Genomic DNA, 27,153 nt, shown 5'->3' with positions numbered 1-27,153 from the left:
ACACCCTTCTCTTACTAACACTGACACCCTTCGCTTAGTGACACTGACACCCTTCCCTTCCTGACGCAACAGCCTTCCCTTCCTGTCACTGACACCATTCCCTTCATGTCACCGACAACCTTTCCTTACTGACATGACATATTTTCCTTCCTGTCACTAAAACCCTTCCCTTACTGACACAACACCTTTCCCTTCCTGTCAACGACACCCTTCCCTTCCTGACACGATACCCTTCCCTTCCTAACACGACATCCTTTCCTTCCGGACACAGAAACCCTTCCCTTCTTATCACTGACACCCACCCCTTCCTGACATGACACCCTTCTAGACACCGACATCCTTCCCTTCCTGACACAACACCCTTCTCTTCCCGACACCAACATCCTTCCCTTCCTGACACGACACCCTTCCCAACACCCTTCTTGTCATTGACACCCTTCCCTACACCGACACCCTTTCCTTCCCGACACAGACACCCTTCCCTTCCTGACACGACGCCCTTCCCTTTTCCCTTCCTGACACAACACCCTTCCCTTCGTGACATGACACCCTTCCAACACCGACATCCTTCCCTTCCTGTCACTGACACCCTTCCCTTCCTGACACCGACATCCTTCCCTTCCCGACACCGACATCCTTCCCTTCCTGACACAACACCCTTCCCTTCCCGACTCCGACATCCTTCCCTTCCTGACACAACACCCTTCCCTTCCCGACTCCGACCTCCTTCCCTTCCTGACATGACACCCTTTTGACACCGACGTCCGACACTGACATCCTTCCCTTCCTGTCACTGACACCATTCCCTTCATGTCACCAAAAACCTTTCCTTACTGATATGACATATTTTCCTTCCTGTCACTGAAACCCTTCCCTTACTGACACAACACCTTTCCCTTCCTGTCAACGACACCCTTCCCTTCCTGAAACGATACCCTTCCCTTCCTAACACGACATCCTTTCCTTCCCGACACAGAAACCCTTCCCGACACCGACCTCCTTCCCTTCCTGACATGACACCCTTCCCTTCCCGACATTCTTCCCTTCCTGACATCCTTCCCTTCCTGACATGATACCCTTCTCTTCCCGACACCAACATCCTTCCCTTCCTGACACGACACCCTTCCCAACACCCTTCCTGTCATTGACACCCTTCCCTACACTGACACCCTTTCCTTCCCAACACAGACACCCTTCCCTTCCTGTCACCAACACCCTTCCTGACACCCTTCCTGTCATTGACACCCTTCCCTACACCGACACCCTTTCCTTCCCGACACAGACACCCTTCCCATCCTGTCACCAACACCCTTCCCAAAACCCTTCCCTTCCTGACTTGACGTCCTTCCCTTTTCCCTTCCTGATACAACACCCTTCCCTTCCTGACATGACACTCTTCCGACACCGACATCCTTCCCTTCCAGACACCGACATCCTTCCCTTCCTAACACGACACCCTTCCCTTCCTGACATCCTTCCTGACACAACACCCTTCTCTTCCCGACACCAACATCCTTCCCTGACATGACACCCATCCCGACACCTTTCCTGTCATTGACACCCTTCCCTACACCGACACCCTTTCCTTCCCAACACAGACACCCTTCCCATCCTGTCACTGACACCCCTCCCTTCCTGACACGGTGCCCTTCCCTTTTCCCTTCCTGACACAACACCCTTCTCTTCCTGACATGACACCCTTCCAGACACTGACACCCTTCCCTTCCTGACATGACACCCTTCCAGACACTGACACCCTTCCCTTCTTGACACTGACACCCTTCCCTTCCCTTCCTGACACCGACACCCTTCCCTTCCTGACATGACACCCTTCCAGACACCGACACCATTCCCTTCCTGACACAACACCCTTCCCTTCATGTCACTGACACCCTTTCCTTCCAGACACAGACACCCTTCCCTTCCTGACACCGATACTCTACCCTTTCCTGACACAACACCCTTCCCTTCCTGACACCCCCCTTCCCTTCCAGACACCCACACCCTTCCCTTTCTGACACCGACACCCTTCCCTTCCTGACACCAACACCCTTCCCTTCCTGACACCGACACACTTAGAATATGGCAGCCACCTTCGGTATTATTGCTGGGATCCTGAGATATCTGAACTCGTCCCCTGCGCTACCACGTCAGACTGGTCACAGCCAGCGGCTGCAGCAGCCTGACCACACACATAGAAAGATTAAACGCATCTAGATGCCCAGCCGCTGGTGGTAGGTTGTGGCAGCGACTCACCCCGTTACGACGCAGTAGGAGGAGCTAGTAACAGGTGGGTGGGATTTCCTATACTTCTTGGGTAGGAAAGTAAGCCAAAATGGATCCCTAAGGAATAGCAACTCCTATACCAGGCGCTGGCATCATCCCAACCGGCCACTGGAGGACACAGCATGGAGTGGACACTAGTCCTGGAATGGTGGCCAGACAGGGACGCAGATCTTGGACAGTGCATGCAGCATGCTGGGGGATATTCTCAGACTCCTGCCCCATATGATTCTCTTATGGTACTGGTTATAGATCGGCACACAGATGGAGTGGCGCTAAGTTGCCACGAGATACGGTGGCACTTCAAGAACACGGCACCCATAAGCGGGGAAGAACAACAAGTAAGACCTTGTACTCTCTCCTCACATGCCACAGAGCCCCCCTCACACAGCATAAGGAGAGACACACACAAATGCTGCAGGCAGCGTCAACACAGATGCGAAGAGAGCGCTTGTCTGTACAGATCCGTTATTACCCGGACTGGGAGCTCTCTGCCTGTTACTGCCTTTGATACATGCCCTCTGAATCTCCAGCTCACACTGAGATAGGTTGACAAATAGAACTTTTTTTATTTTTGTAAACCCGCTTCTTTAGCATTACATCGATTATCGGTGGCCGGGACGCCTGCAGTAGTGGTCTTGTATTATACGGTATAAACTGTACGATGCTAATAATACTGAGACTGGACGCAAGGGGAGGGTGGGAAAGGCAGATCGTGCTTCTAGAGAAAAAGATGGCAGCATTGGTCCCATAGGGAGACATGTAGGATAATAGACCTCAGTTATCTGAACTATTATAATATAATGCACAATTCATGTTGATCGCTTTCTATAATCCTGGACATGGTGTAAAAATGAAAGACTTCCGCCATCCCTGTAATCTACCCCAGCGATGGCCCTAAGCGGGTGAGAGAGGGTACCCATGGTTTGGGTGTTACGAGTAGGAGACAGCGTGGCCTGCAGATCAGAAGCCAGCTGTGTACTGATTCCTACTGTAATCGCCTGCACAAAATCCAAGAGCCCTCGCTAATCCCAGGATTATCCAATCATGCCGTAATCTCCCCGCGTCCCAGCATGCTCTGTGCCTGCCCAGATTACCGATTTAGACCCTGAACCATGCTACAGCTAAGAGAGAGAGAGCGCGGAAAGTATAGGCCCGAAGCCTGCGGACAGACAGACCAGGCGCTGTGCTATCCCCGATGTGACATCACTGATGACATCATTGCTAAGCACACGATACAACTAGGCACAAATCCGAAGCAAGATACCGCAACAATACAGGGGGCGTACACAAACATACACTCACATACAATACACGTAGCACACACAGCTCAGTAATGGGAGTGCGGAACCGGCGGGCGGGAGGCCCTGATTGTAAGCGGATGAGAGAGACTGAGGATTAGTGTCCCGGGACACACTGTCACTTATTGTGTAACTGCTGAGCCAGACTTGTGTAGCTGTTGTGTGTTTGCTGCTGTGTTGTGTAGCTGTGTGTTTGTTGTGTGGATTGTGTGACACACATGTTGCTCTTTGATCTCCTGACCTTCAGCACTTCGGCCCTGAAAAGAACATCATACGGATTGGGGAAGGGGGCAGCGCTACAGATCCTGAGAGGATTATCGGCTAAGGGGCCGCTAAGCCTGTTATTGCAATTAGGAGAGAGAGAGTCACTGCTCCTGTCGGGGTAATTCCACAACTGCCCCAATGTACTGCCCCTGCTGGGGTAACTGCACAACTGCCCCAATGTACTGCCCCTGGTGGGGTAACTGCACAACTACCCCTATGTACTGCCCCTGCTTGGGTAACTGCAGAACTACCCCTCTATACTGCCCCTGCCGGGGTAACTGCACAACTACCTCCTATATACTGCCGGGGTAACTGCACAACTACCTCTATATACTGCCCCTGCCGGGGTAACTGCACAACTACCTCTAGATACTGCCCCTGCCGGGATCACTGCACAAATACCCCTATGTACTGCCCCTGCCGGGGTAACTGCCTACTACCTCTACACACTGCCCCTGCTGGGGTAACTGCACAACTACCTCTAGATACTGCCCTTGCCGGGGTAACTGCAATGTTCTGTGGCGTAAAACTACCTCTATATACTGCCCCTGTTGGGATAACTGCACAACTACACTTCTATACTGCCCCTGCCGGGGAAACTGCACAACTACCTCTATATACTGCCCCTGCTGGGGTAACTGCACAACTACCCTTCTATACTGCCCCTGCCGGGGTAACTGCAATGTTCTGAGCTGCACAACTACCCCTATATACTGCCCCTGCCGGGGTAACTGCAAAACTACCTCTATATACTGCCCCTGCCGGGGTAACTGCAATGTTCTGAGCTGTATAACTACCCCTATATACTGCCCCTGCCGAAGTAACTGCAAAACTACCCCTATGTATTGCCCCTGCCGGGGTAACTGCAATGTTCTGAGCTGCACAACTACCCCTATATACTGCCCCTGCTGAGGTAACTGCAGAACTACCCCTTTGTACTGCCCCTGCCGGGGTAACTGCAAAACTACCTCCATATACTGCCCCTGCTGGGGTAACTGCACAACTACCCCTTTGTACTGCCCCTGCCGGGGTAACTGCAAAACTACCTCCATATACTGCCCCTGCTGGGGTAACTGCACAACAACCCCTATATACTGCCCCTGCCGAAGTAACTGCAAAACTACCCCTATGTACTGCCCCTGCCGGGTTAACTGCAAAACTACCCCTATGTACTGCCCCTGCCGGGTTAACTGCAAAACTACCTCTATATACTGCCCATGCCGGGGTAACTGCAATGTTCTGAGCTGCACAACTACCCCTATATACTGCCCCTGCAAAGGTAACTGCAGAATTACCCCTTTGTTCTGCCCCTGCCAGGGTAACTGTAAAACTACCTCTATATACTGCCCCTACCGGGGTAACTGCACAAATACCCCTACATACTGCCCTTGCCGGGGTAACTGCAAAACTACCTCCATATACTGCCCCTGCCGGGGTAGCTGCCAACTACCTCTATATACTGCCCCTGCAGGAGTAATTGTACAAATACCCCTACATACTGCCCCTGCCGGGATAACTGCAATGTTCTGAGCTGCACAACTACCCCTATATACTGAACCTGCTGAGGTAACTGCAGAACTACCACTTTGTACTGCCCCTGCCGGGGTAACTGCAAAACTACCTCCATATACTGCCCCTGCTGGGGTAACTGCACAACTACCCCTATGTACTGCCCTTGCCAGGGTAACTGCACAACTACCCCTATGTACTGCCCCTGCCAGGGTAACTGCAATGTTCTGAGCTGCACAACAACCCCTATATACTGCCCCTGCTGGGGTAACTGCACAACAACCCCTATATACTGCCCCTGCCGAAGTAACTGCAAAACTTCCCCTATGTACTGCCCCTGCCGGGGTAACTGCAAAACTTCCTCTATATACTGCCCATGCCGGGGTAACTGCAATGTTCTGAGCTGCAAAACTACCTCCATATACTGCCCCTGCTGGGGTAACTGCAAACTACCTCTATATACTGCCCCTACTGTGGAAACTGCACAAATACCTCTACATACTGCCCTTGCCGGGGTAACTGCAAAACTACCTCCATATACTGCCCCTGCCGGGGTAACTGCCATCTACCTCTATACACTGCCCCTGCCGGGGTAACTGCACAACTACCCCTATGTACTGCCCCTGCCAGGATAACTGCACAAAAATCCCTACGTACTGCCCCTGCCGGGGTAACTGCCAACTACCTCTATATACTGCCCTTGCCGGGGTAACTGCTGAACTACCTCTAGATACTGCACTTGCAGGGGTAACTGCAGAAATACCTCTAGATACTGCCCTTGTTGGTGTACCTGCAAAACTACCCCTATGTACTGTCCCTGCCAGGATAACTGCACAACTACCCCTCTATACTGCCCCTGCCCGGGTAACTGCGATGTTCTGTGCTGCAATAACCATCCCCCACTACACTCCCGATATCCACCCCCTGTCTATACTACACTCCCACCCTCCCCCACTACACTCCCTACATCCACCCCCTGTCTATACTTCACTCTATCCCCTCCCCCATTACACTCCTTACACTCCTACACTCCCCTGTCTATACTACACTCCCTCCCCCACTATACTCCCAACATCCACCTCCTGTCCATATTACACTACGTCCCATCCCCCACTACACTCCTAATATCCACCCCATATATACTACACTCCGTCCCCTCCTCCACTACACTCCCAACATCCACCCCATATATACTACACTCCCTTCCCTCCCTGACTACACTCCCTACATCCCACACTGTCTATACTACACTCCCTCCCCCACTACACTCCCAACATCCACCTCCTGTCCATATTACACTACCTCCCCTCCCCCACTACACTCCTAATATCCACCCCGTATATACTACACTCCGTCCCCTCCTCCACCACTACACTCCCAACATCCAACCCATATATACTACACTCCCTTCCCTCCCCGACTACACTCCCTACATCTACCCACTGTCTATACTACACTCCCTCCCCCACTACACTCTGTACATCCACCCACTATCTATACTACACCCCCTCCCCTCCTCCACTACACTCCTAACATCCAACCTGTCTATACTACACTCCCACCCGTACCCCACTACACTACCTACATCCACCCCCTGTCTATACTACACTCCCTCCCCTCCACCACTACACTTCATACATCCACCCCCTGTCTATACTTCACTCCCTCCCCTCCACCACTACACTACCTACATCCACCCCATATATACTACACTCCCTCCCCTCCCCCACTACACTACGTACATCCACCCACTGTCTATACTACACTCCCTCCCCGACTACACTCCCTACATCCACCCACTATCTATACTACACCCCCTCCCCCACTACACTCTGTACATCCACCCCCTGTCTATACTACACTCCCTCTTCTCCCCCACTACACTCCTAACATCCAACCTGTGTATACACCCAACCTCCCCTCCTCCACCCTATACTGCCCTCCCTACCATCCCCCATTACACCCCCTCCACCCTATACTGCCCTCCCAACTATCGCCCATTACACCCCATCCTCCACCCTATACTGCCCTCCCTACCATCCCCCATTACACCCCCTCCACCCTATACTGCCCTCCCAACTATCGCCCATTACACCCCCTCCTCCACCCTATACTGCCCTCCCTACCATCCCCCATTACACCCCCTCCACCCTATACTGCCCTCCCTACCATCCCCCATTATACCCCTCCTCCACCCTATACTGCCCTCCCTACCATCCCCCATTATACCCCTCCTCCACCCTATACTGCCCTCCCTACCATCCCCCATTACACCCCATCCTCCACCCTATACTGCCCTCCCTACCATCCCCCATTACACCCCCTCCACCCTATACTGCCCTCCCAACTATCGCCCATTACACCCCCTCCTCCACCCTATATTGCCCTCCCTACCATCCCCCATTACACCCCCTCCACCCTATACTGCCCTCCCAACCATCGCCCATTACACCTCCTCCTCCACCCTATACTACCCTCCCTACCATCCCCCATTATACCCCTCCTCCACCCTATACTACCCTCCCTACCATCCCCCATTACACCTTCCCTCCTCTAGGGAATAGAGCTGCAGCTCATCTCTCCCATCATGCTGCAGCACATCTCACAGCTGAGCAGAGCAGAGCATGGTACATCAGCAGTCTATGTGTGGACTGCAGCACATCTCACAGCTGAGCAGAGCACAGCACATCCACAGCCTATGTGTGTGCTGCAGCACATCTCGCAGCTGAGCACAGCACAGCACATCCGCAGCCTATGTGTGTGCGGCAGCACATCTCACAGCTGAGCAGAGCACATCCGCAGCCTATGTCTGTGCTGCAGAACATCTCACAGCTGAGCACAGCACAGTACATACGCAGCCTATGTGTGTGCTGCAGCACATCTCACAGCACAACAGAGCACAGCACATCCGCAGCCTATGTGTGTGCTGCAGCACATCTCACAGCTGAGCTGAGCTGAGTACGGTACATCCGCAGCCTATGTGTGTGCTGCAGCACTTTCTGCCACCTCTGCCGGTCACCAACTCCACGATTCCCTGTGTACAGCGCTAGGAGGTCAGGAAACACGTTGGTCCCCGGCGGGATCTGTCCAAGGACCTGACACAGCTGGCAGAGCGTCACATGAGATGCCCTCCTCCCACAGCGCTGACACTTCCACAGGCAAATGTTAATTATAAGCAGCTATTTATACCCATCTGACAGAGTGAAGTGATATGTGGTGCGTGTAACCCTTCCTACGCCAGAGGTGGGCACTTACCCCAGGCAACGTCTTCTGCTCATGCAGCGCGCTCTGAGCTTTCAGCGCTGACTCCCGGGCACAGTATGTGAGGAAGGCGCATCCTGAAAGAGAGGTCCACAGTCATTGCATCTTCCCTGTATCCGTATACAGCTATATACCTATAGGACATGTTATTAGCCGCCTCCTCAGATCATCACACAGCTCATTATGGCGAATCACTTATCTGTAATACACATTTTATCACAATATAAAGTGCTACACATAGGCACATAGCATGACAGCGAATCGGGTACATCATACCGCAATACATGTGAGCAACACATGAAAACCAGGTTCTAGAATTGGCAGCAGTGTTACAATGACCCGGTGTCATAAATCCACCCATTTCTCATCCAGAAATCCAACTAAATATGTATCTATGCACCTCAGGGGTGGTGCTAACACAGAAGTGGGAGGAGCTTTGGGGGGAAATGGGCAGGTCTTATTTTAATCCCAATTAAATAAAATCCAGGTGATTTCTATTTCTGCAAGTTACTATCAGCCCTCTAACCTCGGCATATACCGGAGGAGAGCCAGTCGGGATGTGTGCGGGCATGGCCCTGCCCCCGAGGTACAATGCCATACAGCTGATTAGTCTGAGGAATGGTGACATCCGCGAGGCTAGTCTATTGTTTGGGTTGTTCAGGACTGTGTTATTAGTATTACATTAAAATAACCAGGGGAAGATGTATCAAACCTTAGTTGCCCATAGCAACCAATCAGCATCTATCTGCTATTCCATAGGCTGTACTAGATAAATGATATCTAGAAGGTGATCTCCATCTGTGATATATCCTGTCCCCCCAGGCACCTACCGGGACTGAAGAGGATTTCTAACCTATGAGTAGTCTGATAATGGGAGTATATCCGGTACAGTTATCTGCCAGCAGTATACACCCCCCCCCCAACATATGCACTACCGAGTATAACACTCTACAGCGGAAAGGCATTGCTAATGCACTGCAAGGGGTCCGTGGTCATGGAAACAGCGCCTCTCTCACCCTCAACCCCCCCCCCCTTCTTTCCCTCTCTCTTTCACACTCACGGTCTCTCCCTCTCTCTCCCTCCCACACTCTTTTTCTCTCTTCATTTCACCCTCTCCCTCTCTCTTTAACTCTTTATCTCCCTTTGGATACGATGTATGAAGCTTCACAAGTGATAAAATGGAGAGTGATAAACAGCCAACCAATCAGCTCCTACCTGACGTGTTACTTGCTGGGTTTAAAAAAAGACAAATGAGAGCTGATTGGCTGTTTATCACTCTTTACGTTATCACTTTTTGAAGCTTGATACATCTGGCCCATTATCTCTCCCTCTCACCCTCTCTTTCTCCCCCTCGCTCTTCTTCTTATCCTCTCTTTCTCCCCCTTTATCTCTCCCTCTAAGCCTCTCTTTCTCCCCCTTTATCTCTCCCTCTCACCCTCTCTTTCTCCCCCTTTAATTCTCCTTCTCACCCTCTCTTTCTCCCCCTTTATTTCTCCCTCTTTCTCTTTCTCACCCTCTTTTTCTCCCCCTTTATGTCTCACTCTTTCTCTTGAGACCCCCCCATATAAGAAGGAGACACCCTTATATAAGAGGGTGACCCCATGATATAGGAGGGAGACCCCCCTGATATAGGAGGGAGACCCCATAATTTAGGAGGTAGACCCCCCTGATATAAGAGGGAGACCCCCTGATATAAGATGGAGACCCCCCTGATATAGAAGGGAGACCTCGTGATATAAGGTGTAGACCCCCTGATATAAGAGGGAGACCCCCCTGTTATAAGAGGGAGACCCCCTGATATAGGAGGGAGACCCCCTGATATAAGAGGGAGACCCCCCTGATATAAGAGGTAGACCCCCCTGATATAAGATGGAGACCCCCTGATATAAGATGGAGACCCCATGATATAAGATGGAGACCCCCCTGATATAAGAGGGAGACCCCCTGATATAAGATGGAGACTCCCCTGATATAAGATGGAGACCCCCCTGATATAAGAGGAAGACCCCCTGATATAGGAGGGAGACCCCCTGATATAAGAGGGAGACCCCCCTGATATAAGAGGTAGACCCCCCTGATATAAGATGGAGACCCCCCTGATATAGAAGGGAGACCTCGTGATATAAGGTGTAGACCCCCTGATATAAGATGGAGACCCCCCTGATATAAGAGGAAGACCCCCTGATATAGGAGGGAGACCCCCTGATATAAGAGGGAGACCCCATGATATAAGATGGAGACCCCCCTGATATAAGAGGGAGACCCCCTGATATAAGATGGAGACCCCCCTGATATAAGATGGAGACCCCATGATATAAGATGGAGACCCCCCTGATATAAGAGGGAGACCCCCCTGATATAAGATGGAGACTCCCCTGATATAGGAGGGAGACCCCATGATATAGGAGGGAGACCCCCTGATATAAGATGGAGACCCCCTGATATAAGATGGAGACCCCCCTGATATAGGAGGGAGACCCCCCTGATATAAGAGGGAGACCCCATGATATAAGATGGAGACCCCCCTGATATAAGATGGAGACCCCCCTGATATAAGAGGGAGACCCCCCTGATATGAGAGAGACCCCATGATATAAGAGGGAGACCCCCCCGTTTATCTGGCACCTTGTCCAGTGTATGAGAGCCCAGACATTACCCAGGATTTCCTGACGAGCGAATGTACAATGTGCACCTGTTACTGACACTTATTATTGCTAAATTATTCACGTCCCCCTCGGTCAACGTGATACGGGAGGGTGTTATCTCACCCTCTACACAAAGGCGTACAACAGCCGACACAACAGCACAAAGTGTATGCCACACATCCAACACTGTCATGACAACACCTGCAAGAATGGACGGTACTCCACAGCCAAGGAGTTACAATGTGATGAGGGCCCAGAGGTTTGGGTGCTACTGTATCACTACTGCCTGCTGCATATATATATATATATATATATATATATATATATATATATCACTACTGCCCCATCATCACTACTATCAGAGGCATATATATATATATCACTACTGCCCCATCATCACTACTATCAGAGGCATATATATATATATATATATATATATATATATACATATATATATATATATATATATATATCACTACTGCCCCATCATCACTACTATCAGAGGCATATATATATATATCACTACTGCCCCATCATCACTACTATCAGAGGTATATATATATATCACTACTGCCCCATCATCACTACTATCAGAGGTATATATATATATATATATATATATATATATATCACTACTGCCCCATCATCACTACTATCAGAGGTATATATATATATATACATATATATATATATCACTACTGCCCCATCATCACTACTATCAGAGGCATATATATATATCACTACTATCAGAGGCATATATATATATATATATCACTACTGCCCCATCATCACTACTATCAGAGGCATATATATATATATATATCACTACTGCCCCATCATCACTACTATCAGAGGCATATATATATATATATATATATCACTACTGCCCCATCATCACTACTATCAGAGGTATATATATATATATATATATATATATATATATATCACTACCGCCCCCTCATCACTACTATCAGAGGTATATATATATATATATATATATATCACTACTGCCCCATCATCACTACTATCAGAGGTATATATATATATATATATCACTACTGCCCCATCATCGCTACTATCAGAGGTATATATATATATATATCACTACTGCCCCATCATCACTACTATCAGAGGTATATATATATATATACATATATATATATATATATATATATCACTACTGCCCCATCATCACTACTATCAGAGGCATATATATATCACTACTATCAGAGGCATATATATATATATATCACTACTGCCCCATCATCACTACTATCAGAGGCACATATATATATATATATATATATATATATCACTACTGCCCCATCATCACTACTATCAGAGGTATATATATATATATATATATATATATATACATCCATCAATACTGCCCCATCATCGCTACTATCAGAGGTATATATATATATATATATCACTACTGCCCCATCATCACTACTATCAGAGGTATATATATATATATCACTACTGCCCCATCATCACTACTATCAGAGGTATATATATATATATATCACTACTGCCCCATCATCGCTACTATCAGAGGTATATATATATATATCACTACTGCCCCATCATCACTACTATCAGAGGTATATATATATATATACATATATATATATATATATCACTACTGCCCCATCATCACTACTATCAGAGGCATATATATATATATCACTACTATATATCACTACTGCCCCATCATCACTACTATCAGAGGCATATATATATATATATATATATATATCACTACTGCCCCATCATCACTACTATCAGAGGTATATATATATATATCACTACTGCCCCATCATCGCTACTATCAGAGGTATATATATATATATATATATCACTACTGCCCCATCATCACTACTATCAGAGGTATATATATATATATATACATATATATATATCACTACTGCCCCATCATCACTACTATCAGAGGCATATATATATATATATATATATCTCACTACTATCAGAGGCATATATATATATATATATCACTACTGCCCCATCATCACTACTATCAGAGGCATATATATATATATATATATATATATATATCACTACTGCCCCATCATCACTACTATCAGAGGTATATATATATATATATATATATATATATATAGATATATATCTATATATCTATATATATATATCACTACTGCCCCATCATCACTACTATCAGAGGTATATATATATATATATATATATCACTACTGCCCCATCATCACTACTATCAGAGGTATATATATATATATATATATCACTACTGCCCCATCATCGCTACTATCAGAGGTATATATATATATATATATCACTACTGCCCCATCATCACTACTATCAGAGGCATATATATATATCACTACTATATATCACTACTGCCCCATCATCACTACTATCAGAGGCATATATATATATATATATATATCACTACTGCCCCATCATCACTACTATCAGAGGTATATATATATATATCACTACTGCCCCATCATCGCTACTATCAGAGGTATATATATATATATATATATATATATATCACTACTGCCCCATCATCACTACTATCAGAGGTATATATATATATATATACATATATATATATCACTACTGCCCCATCATCACTACTATCAGAGGCATATATATATATATATATATATATATATATCTCACTACTATCAGAGGCATATATATATATATATCACTACTGCCCCATCATCACTACTATCAGAGGCATATATATATATATATATATATATATATATATATATATATATATATATATCACTACTGCCCCATCATCACTACTATCAGAGGTATATATATATATATATATATATATATATATATATAGATATATATCTATATATCTATATATATATATCACTACTGCCCCATCATCACTACTATCAGAGGCATATATATGTATATATATATATATATATATATATATATATATCACTACCGCCCCCTCATCACTACTATCAGAGGTATATATATATATATATATCACTACTGCCCCATCATCACTACTGCCAGCTGCATATATATATATATATATATATATCACTACTGCCCCATCATCTCTACTGCCAGCTGCATATATATATATATATATATATATATATATATGCAGCGATAATAAGCGGCACTCGGAGACTGACTTAAATGGTGAAAAAAACAGGAAATTTATTCCTTGTGCAGAAGTGAAAACGTTTCGGAGCTCGGGGGCCCCGTCCTCAGTTCAGGGAAACTGACGACGGGGCCCCCGAGCTCCGAAACGTTTTCACTTCTGCACAAGGAATAAATTTCCTGTTTTTTCACCATTTAAGTCAGTCTCCGAGTGCCGCTTATTATCGCTGCATATACATCCTGAGGATCCATCCCCTCTCGTGAGTGGGCACCGGAGCAAGTATTCGCTGGCATCTACCCTTAAGACCTGAGTGCCGGTCTCATTGGACTGTGTATATATATATATCACTACTGCCCCATCATCACTACTATCAGAGGCATATATATATATATATATATATATCACTACTGCCCCATCATCACTACTATCAGAAGCATATATATATATATATCACTACTATCAGAGGTATATATATATATATATCACTACTGCCCCATCATCACTACTATCAGAAGCGCGCTCGCCACGCAGCGGGCCCGGTGCCTCGCTGCGCTTGTCACACTCATTTATTCTCCCTCTATGGGTGTCATGGACACCCATAGAGGGACAAAGTACCGGGATTTCGGCGGTCGTTATTCCGGTGTCGGGATTTTGACCGCCGGAATTCCGTCCGCTGGGATTTCAGACCATTATACACACACTAATATCTTTAATATATTCATGGGGGGGGGAGACGACCGATTGTTTGTTCTTTCTGCGCATGTGCTGACGCTGTGTACAGGCGCCCACAGCGCTCACATGCAGAAGTCCGGATGGGGGGGCGTGGGGCCGAGCAATGTGCATATGGGAACGCCTAGCATTTCATGGGCGTTACCATGAGAACGCTAGGCGTTCGCATGCAAATTGCCCAGTGGCACGGGTGCGCGCGGGGGGGGGGGGGGGCGAGGTTGGCGGATGTCAGCTGCCCACAGGGATCATAGAAATCATACGATAGTCACCGAACATCGAATGATTTCTGCTCCGCACCCAAGGCTGCGAATGGATGATTGTGCAGATCACCTGTACGCAGCCTGCGGGGCTTAGGTCCTATGGACACAATCATTTTACCAGGGCAGAGGTCTACAGTGAGGCTGACCTGCTCTCTCACTATGGGGCAGATGAATTAAGCCTGGCGAAGAGATAAACTGGAGATAAAGTGGAAGGAGATAACGCACCAGCCAATCAACTTCCAACTGTCATATTTCAAGCACAGCTGATTGGCTGGTGCGTTATCTCCTTCCACTTTATCTCCAGTTTATCTCTTCTCCAGGCTTAATACATCTGCCCCTATATGTGTGTGTGTGTGTGTGTGTGTGTGTGTGTGATATGTATATGTGTGTGTGATATGTATATATGTGTGTGTGTGTGTGTGTGTGTGTGTGTGTGTGTGATATATGTATATATGTGTGTGTGTGTGTGTGTGATATATGTATATATGTGTGTGTTTGTGTGTGTGTGTGTGTGTGTGATATATGTATATATGTGTGTGTGTGTGTGTGTGTGATATATGTATATATGTGTGTGTGTGTGTGTGTGTGTGTGTGTGATATATGTATGTGTGTGTGTGTGTGTGTGTGTGTGTGTGTGTGATATATGTATATATGTGTGTGTGTGTGTGTGTGTGTGTGATATATGTATATATGTGTGTGTGTGTGTGTGTGTGTGTGTTATATGTATATATGTGTGTGTGTGTGTTATATGTATATATGTGTGTGTGTGTGTGTGTGTGTGTGTTATATGTATATATGTGTGTGTGATATGTATATATGTGTGTGTGTGTGTGTGTGTTATATGTATATATGTGTGTGTGTGTGTTATATGTATATATGTGTGTGTGTGTGTGTGTGTGTGTTATATGTATATATGTGTGTGTGTGTGTGTGTGTGTGTGTGTGTGTGTGTGTGTGTGTGTGTGATATGTATATATGTGTGTGTGTGTGTTATATGTATATATGTGTGTGTGTGTGTGTGTGTTATATGTATATATGTGTGTGTGTTATATGTATATATGTGTGTGTGTGTGTGTTATATGTATATATGTGTGTGTGTGTGTGTGTGTGTGTTATATGTATATATATGTGTGTGTGTGTGTGTTATATGTATATATGTGTGTGTGTTATATGTATATATGTGTGTGTGTGTTATATGTATATATGTGTGTGTGTGTGTGTTATAGACAGAGAGAAATGGCAACAATCTATATATATATATATACACACACATATACACCTATATTTATACACACACGCACATATATATATACAGTGTTGCAAATTCTGTGTGTGTGTGTTTGTGTGTATTCCTTTACAGACACACATACTGTTGCTGATTCATACACACACACACACACACACACACACATTTACTAAGATGGGAGTTTTATTTCACATGGGATGTTGCTATGGGCCAACCAATCAGATTCTGTCTGTTATCTTCTAGAAGGTGGTAAAGTAGATTCTGATTGGTTGCCCCTAGCAACAACACATGTGAAATAAAACTCCCACCTTAGTAAATGTCCCTCACACAGTGTTGCTTACATTATCTCTCTCTCTATATACACACACACACACACACACACACACATACACACACACACACACACACACACATACAGTTTTTCCTTTGTCTATATATCATATATGTGGATATATATATATATGTAGGTATGTACGTATATATATATATATATTTGTGGGTGTATACGTATATATGTGGGTATGTACGTGTGTATATATATATATATATATATATATATATATATATACACACACTCACAATCTCTGCTGGATGGTGCGGCACTCCCCGCATATTAACAAGTCGGGAGACAGGTTGAAGGGCAACGTTTCACTGTCTTTTATTAGACCTTTTCCTCAGGCTGTAACATACCTTTATATACACTCACACGCGTCAGCCCAGTCGCTGGCAGCGGCACCATATCGGGCAGCATTGGCACTACCTGGCAGGAGAAGAAGGAGCGGGTCACCTGAGAGGTTTGGGTGCCTGTACACCCGTCAGACACCAGATCACCTTCCAGGTTCCCTGCTGTAATTAATGTCAGCTGCCAGCTGGCCCCTCACCTGGTCTCCAGCAGCTGGGGGGTTAATGATAACATCACAGGAACCTATTCGTGGACCCTCCTCATTAGCCTCAGGATCCAGGGGCTGTTGCAGGATTAAGTAGATACCAGCTATTAAACACAACAGACTGGCCCAGCATGCTGGGATTTGTTGTGCCACAGTATCTGGACCACCCACCCAAACCTCTCAGAGCCCTGGTTTATTTACGGGCACTGTCTGTTTAGCAGCCAAGGGGTATACACAGCACTGTACAATGTTACATTCCACTAAGGCAGCATACAGAAAACAATCCCTGCACCAAGGAGCTTACACTCTAGTAGAGCTACAGAAGACCAGAACCCTGGATACAATCTTCTGGTGCCAACAAGGTTTGCAATCTAGTAGTACAACACAAAGGCATGACCCAAGATTACACATTACACTGAAATGTCTCTTGCCCACAGAGCTTACAATCCATCTCGCTAGCAGGAGGCAGGGGGAGCACTGAGGACACTATGGAGTGACTACAGGCACTTTCCTGGAGGGAGATCAGCAGCCGGAGGTGGAAGTTTGGGTGATGGTGGCAGAAAGCGAGGGGGGGGGGGGGGATTTGGCTGACAGGACCTGGCTGAGATTTAGGCCCCTGATGCCCATGGAAGCAGGCAGTGCCCCAATATATGCCCCTCCCCAGCTAAGCTTAACCAGTGTAGCTTCATTAAAGTGTTCCTTGATCTCAAGTCCCCCCCCCCCTCCCCTGCCATCTGTCACACCATCTTCCTCAAATATCACACATCACCCTCCCCCATCCCACCCCAAGCAAGCACCAGGAGCAATGGGCATTTCTATGTCATCTCCACATCTCCTCAATGTCACCCAGACCCATTGTTCCTCTTCTCCCAGCCTTTGTCTCTCTCTCTTTCCTTCCACCATGTCTTCTTCTTCTTCTTGCCACCACATCTGGGAATTGTCCCTCTCTTCTCTTTGTTACAGTCCATGATTTCCACCCTGTCGCCCTCTGACAATTGCTGCCTCACCTTGGAGGCACCTGCTACCTCTCCCTCTTCTCCATCCATCCCAACCTTCCTGGAAAATACATCTCTATATATCTATATATAGGTTTCAGGGCTTCTGAGGGACATGTTCCTTGGGAGGGAACAATGGTCTGTGCATGGAACAGCTGTGACATGGGTACCTGGAGCCCCATCCCTCATCACCCCCCCCCCCCCCCCCCCCCCATCTCTCTTACCTTTGTGGACCCCGGTGAATTTGTCTTTGATGACTGTAAGTTCATAGATTTTCCCAAACTGCTCAAAGATGGGCTTGAGGTCCTTCTCCTCCAGGTTCCGGGGTATCTGCCCAATGAAAAGTTTGATTGCATCTGGTTCCTTCATTGGGGCGAAGTGGGTAGGAGGGAAAGGGGGGCGCAGAAGGCACTGGAGCCCAAAAGATGCCCAAGGATCCCTCTAGCCAACTGTGGATCTCCCCCTGATGCAGGGAGCCTGGCTCAGCCTGTCCTGCAGGGTCTGGCGGTCTCCTTCTGCCAGCTGCCACTCTGTGTATTTGGTCAGTGCCAGGCCAGCCAGAGAAGTGCCCAGGTCTGGGGGTGGGGGGGAGGGGGGCTGGAGGCTGATAGTGCCTGGGGTTGGGGAGTGGAGTCCTTGCACTGTGCTGGGTTTTGGTGGAGTGATGGACCAGGACCTCTCCCCCCCTCCTCTGGAATCAGCTGCTGCTTCTCCCTCCAGTGAATCTTCAGGTCTGATTCAAAATCTTTTCTTTTCCCAACAAATTTGCCCCCACCCTGGGTGCCCAGTGCCCGCCCCAGCCTGACAAGGGATGATGTCAGAGTGAGGGGCCGGGGAGAAAGAGACGCTCCCGCCCGCGAACGTACACAGCCAATCTCATTGTAGTGTGGAGAGGGGGAGAGAGGGAGGGGGCGGGGGTGGTGGAAGATTTAGGAAAGCTGCCCCGTGGTCACTCATTGGATGCCACCCCACCCAGGAGACCCCACACCAGGGCAGCCACCAGGATCTGGCAGTGAAGCTACACATTTACAGCACAGCTTATTCCCAGGCTGGACATAGAGACAGGCTGATACGGGGCAGATGGCTCCCTGGGACCACTATTAGGCTGGGATCGTCTGGCAAAGAGATAGCTGTATTGCATTGATGGAGGAGGGGGGTGGGGTCCTGTCTGGAGCAGCTCCCCAGCCCCTGATAAGTCTGGGGGGATAGTTTCCAGGGCCCAGGCTGTATGCAGGGGATAGGGGGCTGATATTACACCCCCTGCCTGTGAGGGGGGAGGAGGGACATGTCACACCTGCTTTGCGCCTTCTCTGGGATCTGACACTTTGCAGACGCTCCCTGCCTTGGCCATTGTTCTGCCGCTCTCCTTGGTGCTGAAGCTCTCACACTGGGGGAGGGGAGATCAGGGGGTGGGTTGGAGGGTACAGGGGGGCAAGGTGTGTAAGAAGTGGGGGGTAAGGGTACTACAAAGGATCCCAGGACACAGGGGTATCAGAGGAAGGGACGGGGCTACATTTTCACAATGCGGGAATAAATGGTATTTGCAAGCGCCTGGATGCACAGAGTAACCCACTGCCTGCTGGATCCGAGGGCACAGTAACCCTCTGCCTGCTGGATCCTAGGGCACAGTAACCCTCTGCCTGCTGGATCCTAGGGCACAGTAACCCTCTGCCTGCTGGATCCTAGGGCACAGTAACCCTCTGCCTGCTGGATCCTAGGGCACAGTAACCCACTGCCTGCTGGATCCTAGGGCACATTAACCCTCTGCCTGCTGGATCCTAGGGCACAGTAACCCTCTGCCTGCTGGATCCTAGGGCACATTAACCCTCTGCCTGCTGGATCCTAGGGCACAGTAACCCTCTGCCTGCTGGATCCTAGGGCACAGTAACCCTCTACCTATTTACTAGGGCACAGTAACCCTCTGCCTGCTGGATACTAGGGCACAGTAACACCCTGCCTGCTGGATACTAAGGCACAGTAACCCTCTGCCTGCTGGATCCTAGGGCACAGTAACCCACTACCTGATGGATCATAGGGCACAGTAATCCACTGCCCGCTATTTATTAGGGCACAGTAACTCTCTGCCTGCTGGATACTGGGGCACAGTAACCCCCTGCCTGCTAGATACTGGGGAACAGTAACCCCCTGCCTGCTGGATTCTAGGGCACAGTAACCCACTGCCTGATGAATCCCAGGGCATAGTAATCCACTGCCTGCTGGCTCTTAGGGCACATTAACCCTCTGCCTGCTGGATACTAGGGCACAGTAACCCTCTGCGTGATGAATCCTAGGGCAAAGTAACCCACAGCCTGATGGATTCTAGGGCACAATAACTCACTGCTGGATCCGAGGGCACAGTAATCCACTGCCTGCTGAATCCTAGGGCAGAGTAACCCACTGCCTGCTGAATCCTAGGGCACAGTAACCCACTGCCTGATGGATCCTAGGGCATAGTAATCCACTGCCTGCTGAATCCTAGGGCACAATAACTCATTCACTGCTGGATCCTAGGGCACAGTAATCCACTGCCTGCTGAATCCTAGGGCACAGTAACCCATTGCCTGATGGATCCTAGGGCACAGTAACACACTGCATGATGGATCCGAGGGCACAGTAACCCTTTGCCTGCTGGATAATATAGCACAGTAACCCACTGTCTGCTGGATCCCAGGGCACAGTAACCCACTGCGTGCTGAATCCCAGGGCACAGTAACCCACTGCCTGCTGAATCCCAGGGCACAGTAACCCACTGCCTGCTGGATCCTAGGGCACAGTAACACACTGCATGATGGATCCCAGGGCACAGTAACCCTTTGCCTGCTGGATAATATAGCACAGTAACCCACTGTCTGCTGGATCCCAGGGCACAGTAACCCACTGCGTGCTGAATCCCAGGGCACAGTAACCCACTGCCTGCTGAATCCCAGGGCACAGTAACCCACTGCCTGCTGGATCCTAGGGCACAGTAACCCACTGCCTGATGGATCCTAAGACACAGTAACCCACTGTCTGATGGATCCTAGTGCACATTAACCCACTGCCTGCTGGATCCTAAGGCACAGTGAGCCTCTGCCTGCTGGATCCAAGCCACAGAAACCCCCTGCCTGACGGATCCTAGTGCACATTATCCCACTGCCTGCTGGAACCTAGGACACAGTAACCCTCGGCCTGCTGGATCCTAGGGCACAGTAACCCACTGCCTGCTGGATCCTAGGGCACAGTCACCCACTACCTTCTGGATGCTAGGGCACAGTAACCCAGTGCATGCTGGATCCCTGGGCACAGTATTCCCCAGCCTTTTGGATCCTAGGGCACAGTATTCCACTACCTGCTGGATCCTAGGGCACAGTAAACTGCTGCCTGCTGGATCCTAGGACACAGTAACCCTCGGTCTGCTGGATCCTAATGCACAGTAACCCACTGCCTGCTGGATCCTAGGGCACAGTTACCCACTGCCTTCTGGATGCTAGGGCACAGTAACCCACTGCCTGCTGGAACCTAAGACACAGTAACCCACTGCCTGCTGGATCCTAGGGCACAGTAACCCACTGCCTGTTGGAACCTAAGACACAGTAACCCACTGCCTGATGGATCCTAGGGCACAGTAACCCACTGCCTGTTGGAACCTAAGACAAAGTAACCCATTGCCTGATGGATCCTAGGGCACATTAACCCACTGCCTGCTGGATCCTAGTGCACAATAAGCCTATGCCTGCTGGATACTAGCCACAGAAACCCTCGGCCTGCAGGATCTTAGGGCACAGTGACCCATTGCCTGCTGGATCCTAGGACACAGTAGCCCTCAGCCTGCTGGATCCTCGGGCACAGGAACCCACTGCCTGCTGGATCCTAGGGCACAGTGACCCACTGCCTTCTGGATGCTGGGGCACAGTAACCCCCTACCAGCTGGATCCTAGGGCACAGTATCCCACTGCCTGATGGATCCTAGGTCACAGTAACCCCTTGATGGTTGGATCCTAGAGCACAGTAACCCCCTACCTGCTGGATCTTTAGGAACAGTAACCCGCTGCCTGATGGATCCTAGGGCACAGTAACCCCTTGATGGTTGGATCCTATGGCACAGTATCCCACTGCCTGCTGGATCCTAGGGCACAGTAACCTACTCCCTGCTAGATTCTAGGGCACAGTAACCCTTTGCTGCTGGATCCTAGGGCACAGTAATCCACTGCTTGCTGGATCCTAGGGCACAGTATCCCTCGGCCTGCTGGATCCTAGAGCACAGTAACCCGCTGCCTGCTGCATCCTTGGGCACAGTAATCTGCTGCCTGCTGGATCCCAGGACACAGTAACACCCTGCCTGCTGGATCCTAGGGCACAGTAACCCCCTGCCTGCTAGATCATAGGGCACAGTAACCCACTGCCTGATAGATCCTAGGACACAGGAACCCACTGCCTGCTAGATCCTAGGACACAGCAACCCTCTGCCTCCTGGATCCTAGGGCACAATAACCCACTGCCTGCTAGATCCTAGGGCACAGGAACCCACTGCCTGCTAGATCCTGGGACACAGGAACCCACTGCCTGCTAGATCCTAGGACACAGCAACCCTCTGCCTCCTGGACCCTAGGGCACAATAACCCACTGCCTGCTAGATCTTAGGGCACAGTAACCTCCTGTCTGCTAGATCCTAGGTCACAGTAACCCACTGCCTGCTGGTTCCTTGGGCACAGTAACCCACTGCCTGCTAAATCCTAGGGCACAGTAACCTCCTGCCTGCTAAATCCTAGGGCACAGTAACCTCCTGCCTGCTGAATCCTAGGGCACAGTAACCCACTGCCTGCTAGATCCTAGGGCACAGTAACCCACTGCCTGCTAGATCCTAGGGCACAGTAACCTCCTGCCTGCTAGATCCTAGGGCACAGTAACCTCCTGCCTGCTAGATCCTAGGGCACAGTAACCTCCTGCCTGCTGAATCCTAGGGCACAGTAACCTCCTGCCTGCTAGATCCTAGGGCACAGTAACCTCCTGCCTGCTAGATTCTAGGGCACAGTAACCCACTACCTGCTGTATCGGGTGTGGGTTGTTAGGTGTACAACAACTAGGTCGACAAGCATTGGGTCGACACCACTAGGTCAACAGGCAGCACGTTTGACATCGGTCAAGGTCATCATGTGTCTAGGTCAAAATGGCTCTAGGTTGACAAGACATTAGGTCGGCACAAGCATTAGTTCAACATGAGCAAGGTCGACAGTCAAAAGGTCGACATGGGGTTTTTCACAGTTTTTTTACTCCAATGTCGACACAGTCGACATGGACACAGTTTGAAGTGCACCACATCCCCTCGCATTGTTCACTTAGCTTGTGATGCTTCGGGCACGGGTCTTTGCTGCGCTTGGCACACTATTTTATTCTCCCACCACGCCCTAGTGGATGGTAGGGCATGAAATACCGCCTGTCGGCACATGTCGGCTCAAAAAACTGTGAAAAACCCCATATTGACCTCGCCCATGTCGACCTAATGCTTGTGTCGACCTAATGACCTGTCAACCTAAACACATGTCGACCTTGCCTCATGTTGACATAAACACATGTCGACCTTGTTGCCTGTCGACCTAGTGGTGTCGACCCAATGCTTGTTGACCTATTTGCTGTAGACCTAATGACCGTATCCCGCTATATCAGGGGTCCTCAAACTACTTTGCTCTGGGACCCCATCAGACAATAAAAATAATGACAGGACCCCAGCAAGGTCCTGCAGAAGGTCATCACATCACATGTGTAGTCAGCAGGTAGCACATACATGGCAGAACTGTGGGGGCACAGAGTGATGGGAGGATTCTAATATACCATAACCCATCACATCACACGTGTAGTCAGCAGACAGCACATACATGGCAGCATTGTGGAGGTATAGAGTGATGGGAGGAGTCTGATATACCATAACCCATCACATCACACGTGTAGTCAGCAGACAGCACATACATGGCAGCATTGTGGAGGCACAGAGTGATGGGAGGAGTCTAATATACCATAACCCATCACATCACAGGTGTAGTCAGCAGACAGCACATACATGGCAGCATTGTGGAGGCACAGAGTGATGGGAGGAGTCTAATATACCATAACCCATCACATCACAGGTGTAGTCAGCAGACAGCACATACATGGCAGCATTGTGGGGGCACAGAGTGATGGGAGGAGTCTGATATACCATAACTCATCACATGTGTAGTCAGCAGACAGCACATACATGGCAGCATTGTGGAGGCACAGAGTGATGGGAGGAGTCTGATATACCATAACCCATCACATCACACGTGTAGTCAGCAGACAGCACATACATGGCAGCATTGTGGAGGCACAGAGTGATGGGAGTAGTGTAATATACCATAACCCATCACATCACACGTGTAGTCAGCAGACAGCACATACATGGCAGCATTGTGGAGGCACAGAGTGATGGGAGGAGTCTGATATACCATAACCCATCACATCACACGTGTAGTCAGCAGACAGCACATACATGGCAGCATTGTGGAGGCACAAAGGGATGGGGGGAGTCTGATATACCATAACCCATCACATCACACGTGTGGTCAGCAGACAGCACATACATGGCAGCACTGTGGGGGCACAGAGTGATGGGAGGAGTCTGATATACCATAACCCATCACATCACACGTGTAGTCAGCAGACAGCACATACATGGCAGCATTGTGGAGGCACAGAGTGATGGGAGGAGTCTAATATACCATAACCCATCACATCACAGGTGTAGTCAGCAGACAGCACATACATGGCAGCATTGTGGGGGCACAGAGTGATGGGAGGAGTCTGATATACCATAACCCATCACATCACACGTGTAGTCAGCAGACAGCACATACATGGCAGCATTGTGGAGGCACAGAGTGATGGGAGGAGTCTGATATACCATAACCCATCACATCACACGTGTGGTCAGCAGACAGCACATACATGGCATCATTGTGGAGGCAAAGAGTGATGGGAGGAGTCTGATATACCATAACCCATCACATCACAGGTGTAGTCAGCAGACAGCACATACATGGCAGCATTGTGGAGGCACAGAGTGATGGGAGGAGTCTAATATACCATAACCCATCACATCACACGTGTAGTCAGCAGACAGCCCATACATGGCAGCATTGTGGAGGCACAGAGTGATGGGAGGAGTCTGATATACCATAACCCATCACATCACACGTGTAGTCAGCAGACAGCACATACATGGCAGCATTGTGGAGGCACAAAGGGATGGGGGGAGTCTGATATACCATAACCCATCACATCACACCACACGTGTAGTCAGCAGACAGCACATACATGGCAGCACTGTGGGGGCACAGAGTGGTGGGAGGAGTCTGATATACCATAACCCATCACATCACACGTGTAGTCAGCAGACAGCACATACATGGCAGCATTGTGGAGGCACAGAGTGATGGGAGGAGTCTAATATACCATAACCCATCACAACACAGGTGTAGTCAGCAGACAGCACATACATGGCAGCATTGTGGGGGCACAGAGTGATGGGAGGAGTCTGATATACCATAACCCATCACATCACAGGTGTAGTCAGCACACAGCACATACATGGCAGCATTGTGGGGGCACAGAGTGATGGGAGGAGTCTGATATACCATAACCCATCACATCACACGTGTGGTCAGCAGACAGCACATACATGGCATCATTGTGGAGGCACAGAGTGATGGGAGGAGTCTGATATACCATAACCCATCACATCACACGTGTAGTCAGCAGACAGCACATACATGGCAGCATTGTGGAGGCAAAGAGTGATGGGAGGAGTCTGATATACCATATCTCATCACATCAAAGGTGTAGTCAGCAGACAGCACATACATGGCAGCATTGTGGAGGCACAGAGTGATGGGAGGAGTCTAATATACCATAACCCATCACATCACATGTGTAGTCAGCAGACAGCACATACATGGCAGCATTGTGGAGGCACAGAGTGATGGGAGGAGTCTAATATACCATAACCCATCACATCACATGTGTAGTCAGCAGACAGCACATACATGGCAGCATTGTGGAGGCACAGAGTGATGGGAGGAGTCTAATATACCATAACCCATCACATCACACGTGTAGTCAGCAGACAGCCCATACATGGCAGCATTGTGGAGGCACAGAGTGATGGGACGAGTCTGATATACCATAACCCATCACATCACACGTGTAGTCAGCAGACAGCACATACATGGCAGCATTGTGGAGGCACAAAGGGATGGGGGGAGTCTGATATACCATAACCCATCACATCACATGTGTAGTCAGCAGACAGCACATACATGGCAGCATTGTGGAGGCAAAGAGTGATGGGAGGAGTCTAATATACCATAACCCATCACATCACATGTGTAGTCAGCAGACAGCACATACATGGCAGCATTGTGGAGGCACAGAGTGATGGGAGGAGTCTGATATACCATAACCCATCACATCACACGTGTAGTCAGCAGACAGCCCATACATGGCAGCATTGTGGAGGCACAGAGTGATGGGACGAGTCTGATATACCATAACCCATCACATCACACGTGTAGTCAGCAGACAGCACATACATGGCAGCATTGTGGAGGCACAAAGGGATGGGGGGAGTCTGATATAC

General features: G+C 48.7%; 1 protein-coding gene across 2 annotated transcripts in view; it reads right to left on the bottom strand.

Annotated features, from left to right (window-relative positions):
* Positions 1–19,318, bottom strand: part of LOC146050496 (CUGBP Elav-like family member 3-A) — a 79,467-nt gene extending 60,149 nt beyond the window's left edge. The window contains exons 1-2 of one of the 2 annotated variants that reach the window (XM_083167540.1): positions 18,749–19,312; positions 8,613–8,695 (exon numbers count right to left, since the gene is read on the bottom strand). In XM_083167540.1, the coding sequence (XP_083023666.1) occupies positions 8,613–8,695; positions 18,749–18,893 (228 nt within the window). In that variant the 5' untranslated portion in view covers positions 18,894–19,312. Of the gene's footprint in view, positions 1–8,612; positions 8,696–18,748 lie in introns of both variants that reach the window. The other variant, XM_083167541.1, reaches the window with a different exon arrangement.
* Between the last annotated feature and the right edge of the window lie 7,835 nt (positions 19,319–27,153).

The sequence above is a fragment of the Crinia signifera genome, chromosome 12 (assembly GCF_055691185.1).
Source record: "Crinia signifera chromosome 12, ASM5569118v1, whole genome shotgun sequence".
NCBI classification, from domain to species: domain Eukaryota; kingdom Metazoa; phylum Chordata; class Amphibia; order Anura; family Myobatrachidae; genus Crinia; species Crinia signifera.
Note: the sequence above shows the minus strand (reverse complement) of the source record. Positions and strands in the feature narration are given on the sequence as shown.